The following is a 14,113-nucleotide window of genomic DNA, read 5'->3' as shown; positions in this document are numbered from 1 at the left end:
TGTATTTATAGGGGAGGGTTCAACTCCAATTTTACCTTAAGTTCAGTTAATCCGTCTAATCACTTTAGTAAAAATATCTCTGGATCCTAAATTCAATTCCAATATCATGTATTTATCTTGTCAATTTATGCGTTACATACGTAAAAAATAATAGACATTTACTAAAGTGATTGTGATGGAACGTGCATTAAATGTTGTCGGATCACTAGACGCTTAAAGTTTTGTTGCTTGCTAACTGCTCGCAAATTAATCGCTAGTCTTCTCGCAGGCCACGGCGAGAAGTCTTCTCGTCTGTCTACTCTTATTCATCTCTTCTCGCATGTCTTCATAGTCATATTTCATTTTTTTTACATGATTTTAATATACGAGTATTAGTGTTATAGAAATGAAAGAGGGAAATTTAAAATCAAAGACAATTTATATATTTGTTATTTAGGCAATGTGTTGAACAATTTGAATTATATTACAATCTTAATATTTAAATTAAATATTTTAGAAATCAAGTATCAATTTAGTAAACTAGAAAATAAATAAATAAACCAGGGCCTAAAAGTTTCATATTTACCCCTAAGAAAACTGGCATATTAAAAAAGTAGTCCCTACAATTTATGATTTGAGTACCTGACCCACAAGAAGAACATGACCGTTATCCACAGAATTTAAAATTCTTCCCGACCGTTGAGACCCTCACACCACCGCTCTCCTCTTTTACTCCTCTGCAAAATCCCACCGTTGGGTAATTGAAAAAAAACCCTCAAGAAATCCAAGAACAATAATTGCTTTCAATCTTGATTATATTTTTAGAGAGAGAGAGAGATTCGCTAGTGTAGTTTTTTGCGGAAGGAAGGAAAGATTTGATTTTTAATGGCGGCGCTGGCACCGGGGATTCTGTTGAAGCTACTGAACGGGATGAGCACCGGCGTGAAGGCGACGAGCGAGCACCGGAGCTCCCTCCTCCAGGTCACCGACATAGTCCCGGCCGATCTGGACGAGAAGAATCTCCTCCCCAAACACGGCTTCTACATCAAGATCTCCGATTCCTCCCACTCCATCTACGCCAGCCTCCCCTTCGACCAAGACGACCTAGTCATGAGCAACAAGATCCAATTAGGTCAGTTCATCTACATCGACCGCCTCGATCCCGGCTCCCCCGTCCCCACCGTCCGGGGGGCGAAGCCCCTCCCCGGCCGCCACCCCCTGATCGGCACGCCGGAGCCGTTGATGGGCTTGAGATCGAAAGGCGACAACAAGGGTGTGAAATTCTCCGCCCCCACTAAGAGGGGTTCTTGGGGGGGTGGGGTTGAGAATCTCGAATCGCCGAGGCAGTTGAAGCCGGTGCCTCTGGATTTCGATCAGTGCACGCCTCTCAAGGAGAGGGCGGTGAAATTCTCGATGATGTCGCCGGTGGTGGTGGTGAGAGGGAAGGCTATGAGGGATGGGAGTGCGGTGAGGTCTTCCGTTGGCGGCGGGTTCTTGTCGAAGATAGTCGAGGCGAAGGGGGAGACTCCGTTGAATCTACGAAAGAGCTGTGCTTTCACGCCGTCGAAGTTTTCGAGGAGCAAGAGCGTCTGCGAACGAGAGCTGCGGATTCCGAAGAGCCCCTTCAACATAGCTGTAGGTACATTTTTGCTTGGTTTGTGTGCAATTTTGTTTGCCCGAATTTCGATGAATTTAAGGTATTGTTTTGCTAAATTGATAGTGTCTGTCTGTTGTACAGGAGAAGAGTTCAACTCCACCTCCAAGATTGAGAAATGCGAACTCGGCGATGTGTTCGCCAACTGTTTGTGGAAATGCCGAGTCTCAATCGAAGCTGAAAATCACATCTCAGTCGTCTCAAGCGTTTTCGTTTGAGGATTCGTCTTTCGTCGTTTTACCTGGAAAACTCAGCATGCTAGGAAAGGTGAATCACAGTTTATTTATTATTACACACACAAAAGTATTCGTACGATAATTAATACGTCCGAAATTCCGACTCGATTCGTGTGTTGTGTTGCATTTTAGGAAGCTATGCAGCAGAGAGAAACCGCACAGAAGATTGCCCTTCAAGCATTACGAGACGCCTCCGCCACCGAAAACCTCGTTCGCTCTCTCAAGTATGAATTCTTATGCCGAAACTCATTATGTTGCGTTGTTCGTTCCGTTTTTCGTTTATTATAAATAAGCTCACTTTACATTCGTACTTTTATCTTGCTTGTAGGATTTTCTCAAACTTGACGAAATCGGCCAAGTTGGATGCACCGGCAGCCTGTTTCGAACAGTTTCTTGAATTCCATAGCCAAATCGTGCAAGTGGTGGCAGAAATGCTGTCCATTCAAGCAGCCACCGCCGCTAGTGAAGAAGACAACACCACCGTTTTAAATGAAATAGTCCCTAATTCAATGGACCAAAATCCGAGCACGGATTCAAACGCATCGAAAAGAAGGGCAGCGCTACACAAATCCGTTGCATCCATACCCGAAAGAAACGAGCACAAGTCTGTTCTCGGAAAGCACTTAAGATCAACAACCAAGGGGACAGCAGCAGCAGCACTGGAGAAAAGTACAAGCGAGAACGACGAGAACAAAAAACCGGCTTCTTCTTCTTCTTCGTCTTCGTGCAGTTTGTACAGTACAATCAAACTGGGGAAGCAGATCGAGAGCGAAGCAGGGCTATGGTTTATGGAGTTTTTGGAGAAATCGCTCGAAAAGGGGACTAGAAAAACGAAAGGAGGAGCCGCGGCCGAATTAGAAAATCGGAAAGTGCCTCAGTCGGTTATACTGAAGGTGATCAATTGGGTCGAAGTTGAACAGAGTGACCCGAATAAGAGGCCGGTGCATCCTAGAGCCGCAGTTATAGCTCGGAAACTCCGGATTAAGATGAAAAACCCGTGAGGGTTAATAATTTGCATAATAATCAGTACGAAAAATCTATGTTATATAACATTAAATTCGATTCATTCTTCCATTGTTTGTATTTCGAGATTATTTCGATCGTTCGTGAATTTACGTTTTTTCTTCGGAGTTGTACTCGTCGTTCTTCGCAATAGCAGCAGCAGCCCTCGTTTTTTTTACATTCAAAAGTTGTGGTACATTGTGTGTTATTAAATGTTTGCCTGTTTTTTCATTGCCGATAAATTTAGTGTAAATACGGCCACCCTTTCAAGTGTCAAATTACGAAAAAAAACCCTCATGTTTGGATAATTACAATCATCCCCTCAACTATGAATTTTCTTACACGTGCACCCTTATGGTGCCAAATTCAACAGAATCTTCTAAATTCCGTGGAATATTCTCTAGTTTGTACTCGTTTTATGCAAAAATGCAATTTTTCATGCACCATATTATGATATTTAAAAGTCACGAGACACATCTTATTTCAAATATGCGGAGTTCAAATGGGATAAAACGGGTACAAAGTAGAGAATATTTTACTAAAGTTGACACACAAAGATGAACATGTAAGAAGATTCATAATTGAGTGAGGTGATTGTAATTACCAGAACAGGATGGTTGTTTTTGTAATTTGACCTTACCTCGGGGGTTGGCCGTAATTTACCGGTAAATTTACGAAGGCAGATGAATTCGAAATCACTCATAAATTCATTCACAAGTTGTACAATCAACAAACGACACACACTCATAGTGTGACATTCTTTAAAACCAAAGGAGGCACAATACATTTGATATACATGTGTGTGTGTGTATAGATACAAAATACATATACTGTATGCATACACATGTGTCTGAAGCAAAAATGTTAGAGATATATTTCATCAATGTAACACAAACTCTGGAAAAATCAAATTAAATCAATCAATCAAGAAACACACACACACACACATGCTTAAAAATCCAATCTTTGGACCATCATTTATCAGACTGCGGCCAAACACTAACATTTTCTTTCTGGATCTTAACATACAGTGCAGAAACAACCGCCACGAAGTACACCTGGATGAAGATAATCGAAGGGGAGTGGTAATTAATTACGCTTTTACCAGTTGCCAGCTCAACCAGCAGCATAGCGGTTAGCCCGAGCAATGCGATCCGGCCGTTGATTCGCTCCGAATACGGGCTGAACCCGAATTCGACTTTCAGCCCTTCCGATACGGGCTCCTTCAGCGGAACGGGCGGGAGGAACACGTTCGACCCGGATGAAGAAGATCCAGACCCGGGTTTCTTTCCCTTCCGGGTCTTCCGGGCCTCCGCCTTTTTTCCGGTTCCGCTGCGGTTGCGGAGGCGGACTTGTAGGAGGCGGTCCTCGAAGCTGTCGCTGTCCGGCTCCGGTGCGGGGTCGGATGGGGTTGAGTCGGCGGAGGAGGAGTCTTCTGGGACGGCGCGCGGCGGCGCGTGGAGTTTGAATGGGAGGTTTGGACGTGGAGATGATGGGAAAGTTGCTCTTGGGTTGGGGAGTTGCAGGGTTGAAGGTGGTAGAGTCGCCATTGTTGTGTTTCTGGTTGGGTGGTTTCTTCCTTCAGTTTCTTGTGGCCACTTATTTTTCTTCGATTATTTTCTTTTTTATTTATTTATTTCTTTTTATTAACTTTGTTATTTTGAGGTTGAGGGTCTGATAAGTTATGAGAAATACTGTTGAGGCCCCTTATTTTATGAATTTTGCTCTATTAACGCCTCGTCTATTTAAACTATAATAAAATTTCAATCCCTTTGAATTAATCCAAGAAAATCTCAAGTTTAGATGCTCAAAAAGTTTAAAGAATGTCTCTAGTAAGATGTTCATTTTTTTAATTAGATTTGTTAAATTTTGATTTATATGAAATCTTGTTTATAATTCTTTTGATGTACTTCGGCTGTATGAAGCCCAAAATGTTTATAATTATACGATATGAGTCCAAATTAACTAAGGTCCAAGATCATATTTCAGGCACACAGTTGAAAATTAATTTAATATATAAATTAGTTTGATTATTATTACAAGTAATTCAATTTTCACTATTATAATTTTTATTGTAGAATATTTCGATTACATTGTCTCCATATTTTTCTCTTGAATTTGGACTGACTTAAGCATTGGAGGATTTTCACCGGAACCAAACTCCGGCATCATATCGTGTATTGTTTCAGTATGAAATGCCTGTTGAGGTGCAAACAATGTCCCACATCGGTTAAATATGGGAAAGATCTATCCTTTATAAGGAGGGGATAGTAACTCCATTGGTATGAGGCCTTTTGGGGAAACCCAAGAGCAAAACCAGTTGGGCCCGGCCCAATTTGGACAATATCATACCAATGTGGAGTTTGTGCTATCCCTGCGGGGGCCCAACAGTGGTATCAGAGCCATGGCCCAGACCTAACCATGTGGTGGAAATTGCCGAATCCTCGGTGCCGAACAAAAATGGTGAGCTCCCGGTGCGCAAATGAAGGCGGCTCGACGAGCTCCAGGTGGGAGGCTCGGTGGTGTGAACCCTAGGCGCAAATTGAGGGGAGGCTCGGTGGTCCTTTGTGGTCCGACCTATGTGGTACTTTGTTCGAGGGGAGGATTGTTGAGGTGCAAACAATGTCCCACATCGGTTAAATATGGGAAAGATCTATCCTTTATAAGGAGGGGATAGTAACTCCATTGGTATGAGGCCTTTTGGGGAAACCCAACCGCATCACATTATTATCTTGAGGTGATTCGAGTAAACTTATTGTTGACCGCATCACATTTGATTATCGTTATTAAGTTCTACCGACAAAATAGTAGAGAATAGTAATACGTTAGATTGTCAAGTTCATACTTAGAGGGTGTTTGGCTAAGCTTATTTTAAACAGCTGATAAATAGTAGAGAATAGTAATACGTTAGATTGTCAAGTTCATACTTAGAGGGTGTTTGGCTAAGCTTATTTTAAACAGCTGATAAGCTCCTACGTCTGATAAACCGAAACATCTTACTAATGAAACAATAAATTAGTCGATAGAAAATCAATACAATCTCATCTAATTTAATCTAATCGAATACAGGTAACCGGAAAGGAGTTTAAAATTCTATGTGTGTTGTTATTAGGACTCCTTCGATTATCATTATTAATTTATGTTTTCTTAAATTTGATTGGCAATACTGGTATTTAATAAAAAAAAATATTAAATAAAAATCCGTAAATTAAAAAGGGGAAAAAAAAAGAAAGGGGAAGAAACGCGATTTATGCTGTACTCGAAACCCCTTTACTCAAAAATAAACAGCCGCCATAATCTTCTTCCCCAATTTCTCTCCGATTAAGCGGAAGCCCTAGTTATGGATCTCCTGCAATCATACAGAAACTCCGACATGGAAGAAGACAAAGACGACGACGCTTCACCCCCTCCGCCTACAAATTCCGACCCGGACCCGGACCCGGACGCTTCACCCGACTCCTCCCCAGTCCGGATCTCACTCCCCTCCAAATCCGCCGCACCCAAAGTCGACGACACCATGCTCTCCCTCACCGTCTCCGGCAAGGCCCATTCGGTGGCCCACAAACCAATTGACCCGACCCAACACCTCGTCTCCTTCAACCCCACCTACGACCAGCTCTGGGCTCCAATTGCCGGCCCCTCTCATCCCTACGCCAAAGACGGGCTCGCTCAAGGCCTCCGCAATCACAAGCTAGGGTTTGTTGAAGACGCAAATATAGGATCTTTCGTGTTTGATGAGCAGTACAATACTTTTTATAAATTCGGGTACGCTGCGGATCCTTCCAAGAACAGTTATGTGGGCGATGTTGAAGGGTTTAAGAACAACGATGGGATTTCCGTGTATAATATACCGCAGCACGAGCAGAAGAAGAGGAAATTGGAGAAGAAGAAGGAGATGTTGGAGGAGAATGAGGGAGGTGACCAGGTGGATGCGGTTGAGTTGGAGAATCCGGCATCGGATACTTGGTTGATGAAGAATAGGAAGAGTCCGTGGGCGGGGAAGAAAGATTGGGTGCAAGAGAATTTGACAGAGGAGCAGAAGAAGTATGCTGAAGAGCATGCGAAGAAGAAGGCGGAGAAAGACGGTGAGAAGGAGAAAGGCGAAGCCTTTGTTGATAAGACCACGTTTCATGGAAAAGAGGAGAAGGATTATCAAGGGAGGTCGTGGATCGCACCGCCTAAGGATGCAAAGGCGAGTAACGATCATTGTTACATACCGAAGAGATTGGTGCACACTTGGAGCGGGCATACGAAAGGGGTTTCAGCTATTAGGTTCTTCCCCAATCATGGTCATTTGATATTGTCTGCTGGGATGGATACAAAGGTGAAGATTTGGGATGTGTTCAATTCGGGGAAATGTATGAGAACGTACATGGGGCATGGCAAGGCTGTACGAGATATATGGTTTAGTAACGATGGAAGTAAGTTCTTGAGTGCTGGGTATGATAAGAATATCAAGTATTGGGATACAGAGACAGGGCAAGTGATATCGACTTTTTCGACTGGAAAGATTCCTTATGTAGTGAGGCTTAACCCCGATGAGGATAAGCAGAATGTGTTGTTAGCGGGGATGAGTGATAAGAAAATTGTCCAGTGGGATATAAATTCAGGGCAGATTACCCAGGAGTATGATCAGCATTTAGGGGCAGTGAATACAATTACGTTTGTCGACAACAACAGGAGGTTTGTTACATCTAGTGATGACAAGTCGTTGCGTGTGTGGGAGTATGGTATACCGGTGGTTATAAAGTATATTAGTGAACCCCATATGCATTCGATGCCTTCGATCTCGTTGCACCCGAATTCGAATTGGCTTGCATGTCAAAGTTTGGATAATCAGATACTTATTTACAGCACGAGGGAGAGATTCCAGCTAAACAAGAAGAAGAGATTTGCTGGGCACATTGTGGCTGGGTATGCTTGTCAGGTTAACTTTTCGCCCGATGGGCGGTTTGTCATGTCAGGAGATGGTGAGGGAAGGTGCTGGTTTTGGGATTGGAAGAGTTGCAAAGTCTTTAGAACTCTCAAGTGCCACGACGGAGTTTGTATCGGTGCTGCTTGGCATCCGCTGGAACAGAGTAAAGTTGCTACCTGTGGCTGGGATGGCTTAATCAAATACTGGTATGGATTCTAATCTATGGTTCTACATGAATAATCTTTCTATTGGCTCTATTATTGTTGAAAAGTTCTTGTGCCTGTGAATGTCTAATTAGGGATCTTAATCATGGCTTAATAGGATTAGCCTTTATAAACTTGAATTAGGGTGAGCAACCTCTGAAATTGTCGCTTGTGTAACATATGGCTGAAACCAATTTTTAAGGATGATATTATTGGTTGGACTACAGTTGATTGATATTTCCGTCTGGATTACTTTGTGATTGCTCTAGTTCTATCATTTATTGATTAGTGCTGTCTACGAAATGCTAGCACATGTAGTTGCGAAGTACTCAATGTTAGTACCCATTGTTAGTGTTGTACTTGGTAGTAAATTCTGCCAACCATTGAGATATCGTCTTCCCGACTAGGAATATTTATATATATATATATACATGATTGCACTGGCAAAATAAATATGCTAGGTGTTTTAGCAGGTTGGTACAATATCCGATCATGCAATTGTTGGCTGTGTTGATTTTATTATTTTGTTACAACCCATATCTACTCCCAACTTTGAACGACACATACTTCACATGCTTTCTCTTGGAAAAGAATCACTCTCTTGTCAGATTTATAATATATTATCTGCAGAAATTCCTGATATTGAAATGATATTTTATAATGTCTCTGCATTTACTCTCCTCCTAGCCGTAGTCTCGGATGAATTTGTTTGAACTCTTGAATATTTTAAGCTCTCTCTAATTATTGACTATAATGACTGATGTCTTATGATTGTTCTTTACTTGGGAGTTAAGTGTACTGCTGACTGAAAGTAATTTGGAGGTAATTGTGAGGAAATCACTGTTATGCTACTGCCAGGCATGCTCCGGGTAGTTAGTCTGACTGAAAGGCGGACCATAAGCCCTTTAGGAAAAACACATTATAATGCAATAGATTCCCCGTTTTTGGATAAATTTGTATTGGCTTCCATTCAGAGAAGAAAGAAATATAGATACTTCATAACTAACAAAGCCATTCTGCACACGGCTCTTACAAAAAAAAATAGTCAGACTCATAGTTTAGCTCTCGATCTTTGTCAATAGAGCCTAGTTGTGGATATCAGACTGCTGGAAGTATGAACACTCTGAGAAAAAGGCTGAAACTATTTCAGATTGTACTAGACTAGGTTGTTCTTAGACGCAAGTTACTCTCCCAGATCGCATCACATTTTAGTATGTGAATAGTATGTTTCACGAGCTATTTGTATATCTCGATAGCTGGTTCGACTATAAATGTTTTTTTTCCCTTTTTCTCTGGTTTCATTTCTTCTCCGTCTGCTTGGACTTTGCTGAATCTAAATATTGTCCGAGACTTGTTTGTTTGGCCACTTAGCTTTCTTCGTCACTGAAACAAAAATTGCTTTTACTCCTCTTTCTAACTTTGTAATTCGTATTTTTTAAATGTTTGCAGGGACTAAGTTGCAAATTAATGGTTGGATTGTTGCATCTACTGGCTCTGATATCATCTTGGAGGGGATACACACTCGGAAAATACTGAAAACAAGAACGTTTCCATTTGAGGTTGGACGAAGCACAGAGCCCATGTACCCGCACGCTGATATTATTATTGCTTACTATATTTTCTTTCTAGCCAAGTTGAAGAGAAAAAACACTACCTTTGTAACTTTAATACTTCACCTTGTTGGAGTTCTGAGAAATGGCAGGTCATGTAAACTATGTAATAGTTTGTTTTCGCTATTCTCGAATATTTCTAAACCCTTGTGAGCTTTTGATATAGATTTCATGTTCTTATCGATTTTTTTAGATTTGGCTTGTTGGCGACAATTCCCCTCTGGCTTCGTTTCATTATATTCGATGATTGGATTCGACATTATATTCGATGATTGGATTCGGCGAAATTTTCCTTAAAATTAATCTACTCGAACACAGGATACTACGAGACTAATCTTAAAAAAATAGTTCCGAGTTCAAATTGATTTGTGTTCGCTCGACATCTGTTGAACTGCTAATAAAATCAAGCTAGGATATAACTTCTCAACTGTCAATGAGAAATGACTTGTACAAAAAAAAAAAAATTATATTATAAATGATTGCGTCTGCCGGGAGTCGAACCCGGGTCTATTGCTTGGAAGGCAATTATCCTAACCGTTGGACTACAAACGCTTGTTGTTCAAATGAAATGAAATAACTCAATAAGTTGTATTCTTTTCGTATTACACGAAAGTGTGTTAATCTAGGCTCGAGTTTTGGACTTTGGTCTCCAATGGAGATGAAGCTCAGCCGCGGACCGTGGATGAGGCGGCAGCTCGCCACCCTATCTTCACCCTTACAGACCGTTTACTCCTCCTCCGCCTCCTCTCTCTCTCCAATCCCGCCTATTTCGCACCCTTTGAAATCATCCACAAATCCACCTTCTCTCACCCATTCCTCTTCCTATGGCCGTTCTTTCTCACTGTCGGCCGCCGCCACTCTCCAATCCTCGCTCTCTCCCACACTTTCAGGTATAATTACCACCCTCTGCACAAAAACTTAGTCAAGTATAAATAAATTCGAAATTCGATACATTTTACTTCCATTCGCGCCTCTGGTTTTCTCGATTCTCTTTTTTTTTTTTTTCAGAACACAATTATTTTACATTTTCATTTTTGTGCACAGTGGGCGAAGAGAATAGCTGCATACCAGTGATTGGCTCAAAGGTTCTTTTAAAAGGGATGAGATATCATGAACTCGAGGTATAATTTATAACCACCCTTTTCATTCTAGGGTTTGTGTTTTGTACAATTGATAAACAAACTCGAATAATTAGGAAATGAATTGATTGATTGACTGACTCACTCTTCAATCATGTTCATGTTGTCTGGTTTCGAATTCTAGATTATCACACATTTGATTCGTAGTTTGTTTCGCTTCTGATGTTGTTCACTGGATACAATAGAAATGGGTTCAGTCTCATGGATTTCGACCTGCTCAGGCGTTGATGTTGTGGAAACGATTATACGGAAACAATATTTGGGCTCACGACATCGAAGAATTACAAGGTTATTCTTGTTCCTCAAGTATTCGTGAGCTTGATTTAATTATTGAATTTGTCGGAACTGAAAAACCGTCTGTTTTATTTGCTACTGCCAGGTTTGAACAAGGACTTGAAGAGGATGTTGGGCGAACACGCTGAATTTAATGTTTTGCAGTTGAAGGATATGCTTACTGCGTCGGACGGAACCAAGAAGGTAAACAAACACGTCTTTTTTTTTTCTTCTCTAATTTTCGTTTTAAATGGTGTGGTTTGCATTAGGTTGAGTAATAGAACCATCTCATTCATTTAAAAGGGACAGGTGCTTAACAGATATTATTCACAATGGAAGATGGACTTACGATCGAAACTGTTGTGATTCCTGGCCCTAGAGGACGCACCACTGTGTGCGTTTCCAGTCAAGTTGGATGTGCCATGAACTGCCAGTTTTGCTACACCGGAAGGCAACTACTTCATTTACTTTTTACTTTTTACTTTTTTCTGACCTGAAAACTCGAAAACGGAGTTACTATTGAATTTTGTGGTGGTGATTTATTTGCAGAATGGGGTTGAAAAGAAATTTAACTGCTGCTGAGATAGTTGAGCAGGCTGTTTTGGCGAGGCGGCTGCTTTCGCATGAAGTCGGCACGATAACAAATGTTGTGTTCATGGTAATTTAAAAAATAAAAAAATAATAAATATTCCGACGTATGCTCTTAACTTTTAGCATTTCAAGACTTCTTACGAGTTACCGAGAGTGAACCTTGTACTTTTACAGGGAATGGGCGAACCACTTCACAACATCGAGAATGTGATAAAAGCTGCAGACATAATGGTAGACGAGCAAGGCCTTCAGTTCAGTCCCCGCAAAGTTACGATTTCTACGAGTGGGCTTGTTCCTCAAATTAAACGTCTTCTTAAAGAATCTAACTGTGCTTTAGCTGTCAGTTTAAACGCTACTACAGATGAGGTACGATTTCTTGTTTAATATTATTTATTTATTTATTTAATTAAGTGTGTTGTTATTGTTAAAAAAAAAATGCAGGTTAGAAATTGGGTGATGCCAATTAACCGCAAGTATAACCTGGGGTTGCTTCTCGGTACACTTCGAGAGGAACTCCAGTTCAAACGCAACTACAAGGTCTTGTTCGAGTATGTAATGCTTGCTGGAGTTAATGACAGGTCAGATATAATTGCCTTTTAATCGCACACAAACACTCGTGCATAGGGGTGGAAATTGGAACGGAGTTTCAGATTTTCCGCCGATTCCGATCCAAAATTCCCGATTGTGGAACAATATTTTTCATTCTGAATTCCAGTTTCCGATTTTATTTTTTTGGATTGGAATTGGAATAGATATCAAATTCCGATTTTTGATCTGATTTCAATTTCCGAAAACAGTTCCGCCGTTTTTTACGGAATTCCTCCCAATCCCGATTCCAAAATTTTCAATTTTCGAAATTCCCGTTTCTGATTTTTCCGATTTTTTTAATGGAACTGGCATTAGTTTTTCACTTCCGAAAATATCGAAATTTTACCGTAAGTGCTAATTCGGATTTCTGTCTGAAAATTACACTAACAATATCCATATCTTTATGTATTTTGTATTTTAGGTTGCTAAAAATTGGAATATTCGAATTCATCCCGATTCATAATCCAAATTTTCCAATTTTCAAAAATCTGATTTCCATTTTTTTTAATGGAACTGCATTAGTTTTTCACTTCCAAAATCAGAATTTTTCCGAAAGTGCTAATTCCGATCCGTTCCGTCCGATTTCCACTCCTAAGTCCTACCCACACACCATTTCCTTTTTAATCAAGAATATTCTTTCTGCAGTATCGAAGATGCTAAACGATTAATCGATCTCGTCCAAGGCATTCCTTGCAAGATCAATCTCATTTCTTTCAATCCTCATAGTGGGTCAAAGTTTAAGTCAACCAGTGAGGAGAAAATGATCGAGTTTCGCAATATACTAGCTGCATCAGGGTGTGTCGTTTTCATGCGATTTAGCAAAGGAGACGATCAAATGGCTGCATGTGGCCAGCTTGGCAATCCAGGTGAGGTACAAGCTCCATTGCTCAAAGTACCTCTTAAATTTCGAGCTGCACTTGAGGCTTCTTCTGTTTGAAAACTGCAGTTTATATAGTATGAATGGAATCTTTTTGGTTCCATAGAATATTCATTAGAATACCGACTTTACCCTCGTGGGTAATTGTAATAATATTATTTTATGAGGGAATAATCGTAATATTATGTTTCAATGAAATATGATTGTTTTGTACTAACTATTGTGTATGAGTTTTCGACACCCGATCCGATTTAAGTTTCGAAAAGATTTCCGATTTTTTTTCTCGAAGATGACACTTAAAATCCCAATATTTATGTATTTTATATTTTAGTTGACCAAAAATTGGAAATTTCCTTTGACGATTCCGATCCAAAAAAAATTGATTTTGGAACAATTTTTTTGTACGAATTTCCGAAATTCCGATTTTTTTGGAACGGAATTGGAGCTAGTTTTTCACTTCTGAAAAAAAAACCGATTTGTTTTCTTAAATGGCTAATTCCGATTCGTTCCTTCCAATATATAAAATTTTAGCAAATTTAAAATTGAATTTCATGAGGAATAACAAAAAATAAATAAATAAATATTTTATTTGTATGAAAAATATAATTAATTTTCAATCCTACTGAACTTAATTAGGTTTCCCTATTTAATTACTTCTTCCCATGCACAGAAGAATGCCTTTCCAACTAAACTTGGGATTAATTTAATCACTTCTCTCTACACAACATAATCTATCTATATATATAATCTCTCTCTCTCTCTCTCTCTCTCTCTCTCTCATTCAATTCCCATCTAATAATTTTTTTTAATTGAGTTAATTAATTTCCATCGATGATGATGATGAATTTCCAGGATGAACAACAACAACAACATGAACTGGACGATTCTTATGATTACTTATATCGTATTATTGACGAATTCAAATATTCCGAATTATCAACGGTAAGTAATTCATCAACACTTCTAGATCATCAGGTCGACGACGACGAAGAAGAAGAGATATCCAGCACAAGACACAATAAAAACCCTACCTACAACAAACTTCT

At 40.1% G+C, this 14,113-nt stretch overlaps 4 protein-coding genes and 1 non-coding gene across 5 annotated transcripts; 3 read left to right on the top strand and 2 right to left on the bottom strand.

Annotated features, from left to right (window-relative positions):
- The first annotated feature begins 563 nt into the window (after positions 1 to 563).
- Positions 564 to 3,058, top strand: LOC105964837 (dicer-like protein (DUF936)). Its single transcript, XM_012989344.2, has 4 exons — positions 564 to 1,614; positions 1,718 to 1,900; positions 2,002 to 2,093; positions 2,198 to 3,058. The coding sequence occupies exons 1-4, from the start codon at positions 865 to 867 to the stop codon at positions 2,868 to 2,870; spliced, it is 1,698 nt and encodes a 565-aa protein (XP_012844798.2). The 5' UTR covers positions 564 to 864; the 3' UTR covers positions 2,871 to 3,058.
- A 583-nt stretch (positions 3,059 to 3,641) lies between these two features.
- Positions 3,642 to 4,742, bottom strand: LOC105964823 (FKBP-type peptidyl-prolyl cis-trans isomerase). The gene has a single exon (XM_012989327.2). It carries the CDS (start codon positions 4,419 to 4,421, stop codon positions 3,846 to 3,848), a length of 576 nt encoding a protein of 191 aa, XP_012844781.2. The 5' UTR covers positions 4,422 to 4,742; the 3' UTR covers positions 3,642 to 3,845.
- A 1,247-nt stretch (positions 4,743 to 5,989) lies between these two features.
- Positions 5,990 to 9,791, top strand: LOC105964838 (Transducin/WD40 repeat-like superfamily protein). Its single transcript, XM_012989345.2, has 2 exons — positions 5,990 to 7,992; positions 9,439 to 9,791. Exons 1-2 carry the CDS (start codon positions 6,212 to 6,214, stop codon positions 9,443 to 9,445), a joined length of 1,788 nt encoding a protein of 595 aa, XP_012844799.2. The 5' UTR covers positions 5,990 to 6,211; the 3' UTR covers positions 9,446 to 9,791.
- A 288-nt stretch (positions 9,792 to 10,079) lies between these two features.
- TRNAG-UCC (transfer RNA glycine (anticodon UCC)) lies at positions 10,080 to 10,151 on the bottom strand. Its single transcript has one exon. It is a non-coding gene; the product is annotated as a tRNA-Gly (tRNA).
- A 39-nt stretch (positions 10,152 to 10,190) lies between these two features.
- On the top strand, positions 10,191 to 13,284 carry LOC105964840 (Radical SAM superfamily protein). Its single transcript, XM_012989347.2, has 9 exons — positions 10,191 to 10,489; positions 10,644 to 10,720; positions 10,924 to 11,026; positions 11,118 to 11,215; positions 11,332 to 11,462; positions 11,561 to 11,669; positions 11,777 to 11,968; positions 12,044 to 12,180; positions 12,836 to 13,284. The coding sequence occupies exons 1-9, from the start codon at positions 10,252 to 10,254 to the stop codon at positions 13,125 to 13,127; spliced, it is 1,377 nt and encodes a 458-aa protein (XP_012844801.1). The 5' UTR covers positions 10,191 to 10,251; the 3' UTR covers positions 13,128 to 13,284.
- The last annotated feature ends 829 nt before the right edge of the window (positions 13,285 to 14,113 follow it).

Source organism: Erythranthe guttata, chromosome 12 (genome assembly GCF_056151865.1).
Source record: "Erythranthe guttata isolate IM_541 chromosome 12, IM_541, whole genome shotgun sequence".
In the NCBI taxonomy this organism is placed as follows: Eukaryota; Viridiplantae; Streptophyta; class Magnoliopsida; order Lamiales; family Phrymaceae; genus Erythranthe; species Erythranthe guttata.
This window is presented reverse-complemented; position numbering and strand designations above follow the sequence as displayed.

Coding starts and splice junctions, on each gene's coding strand:
- LOC105964837 (XM_012989344.2), top strand. CDS start 865: ATGGCGGCGCTGGCACCGGGGATTCTGTTGAAGCTACTGAACGGGATG. Junction 1,615..1,717: donor AGAGCCCCTTCAACATAGCT/GTAGGTACATTT, acceptor TCTGTTGTACAG/GAGAAGAGTTCAACTCCACC. Junction 2,094..2,197: donor AACCTCGTTCGCTCTCTCAA/GTATGAATTCTT, acceptor TCTTGCTTGTAG/GATTTTCTCAAACTTGACGA.
- LOC105964823 (XM_012989327.2), bottom strand. CDS start 4,421: ATGGCGACTCTACCACCTTCAACCCTGCAACTCCCCAACCCAAGAGCA.
- LOC105964838 (XM_012989345.2), top strand. CDS start 6,212: ATGGATCTCCTGCAATCATACAGAAACTCCGACATGGAAGAAGACAAA.
- LOC105964840 (XM_012989347.2), top strand. CDS start 10,252: ATGGAGATGAAGCTCAGCCGCGGACCGTGGATGAGGCGGCAGCTCGCC. Junction 11,463..11,560: donor CAGTTTTGCTACACCGGAAG/GCAACTACTTCA, acceptor ATTTATTTGCAG/AATGGGGTTGAAAAGAAATT. Junction 12,181..12,835: donor CTTGCTGGAGTTAATGACAG/GTCAGATATAAT, acceptor TTCTTTCTGCAG/TATCGAAGATGCTAAACGAT.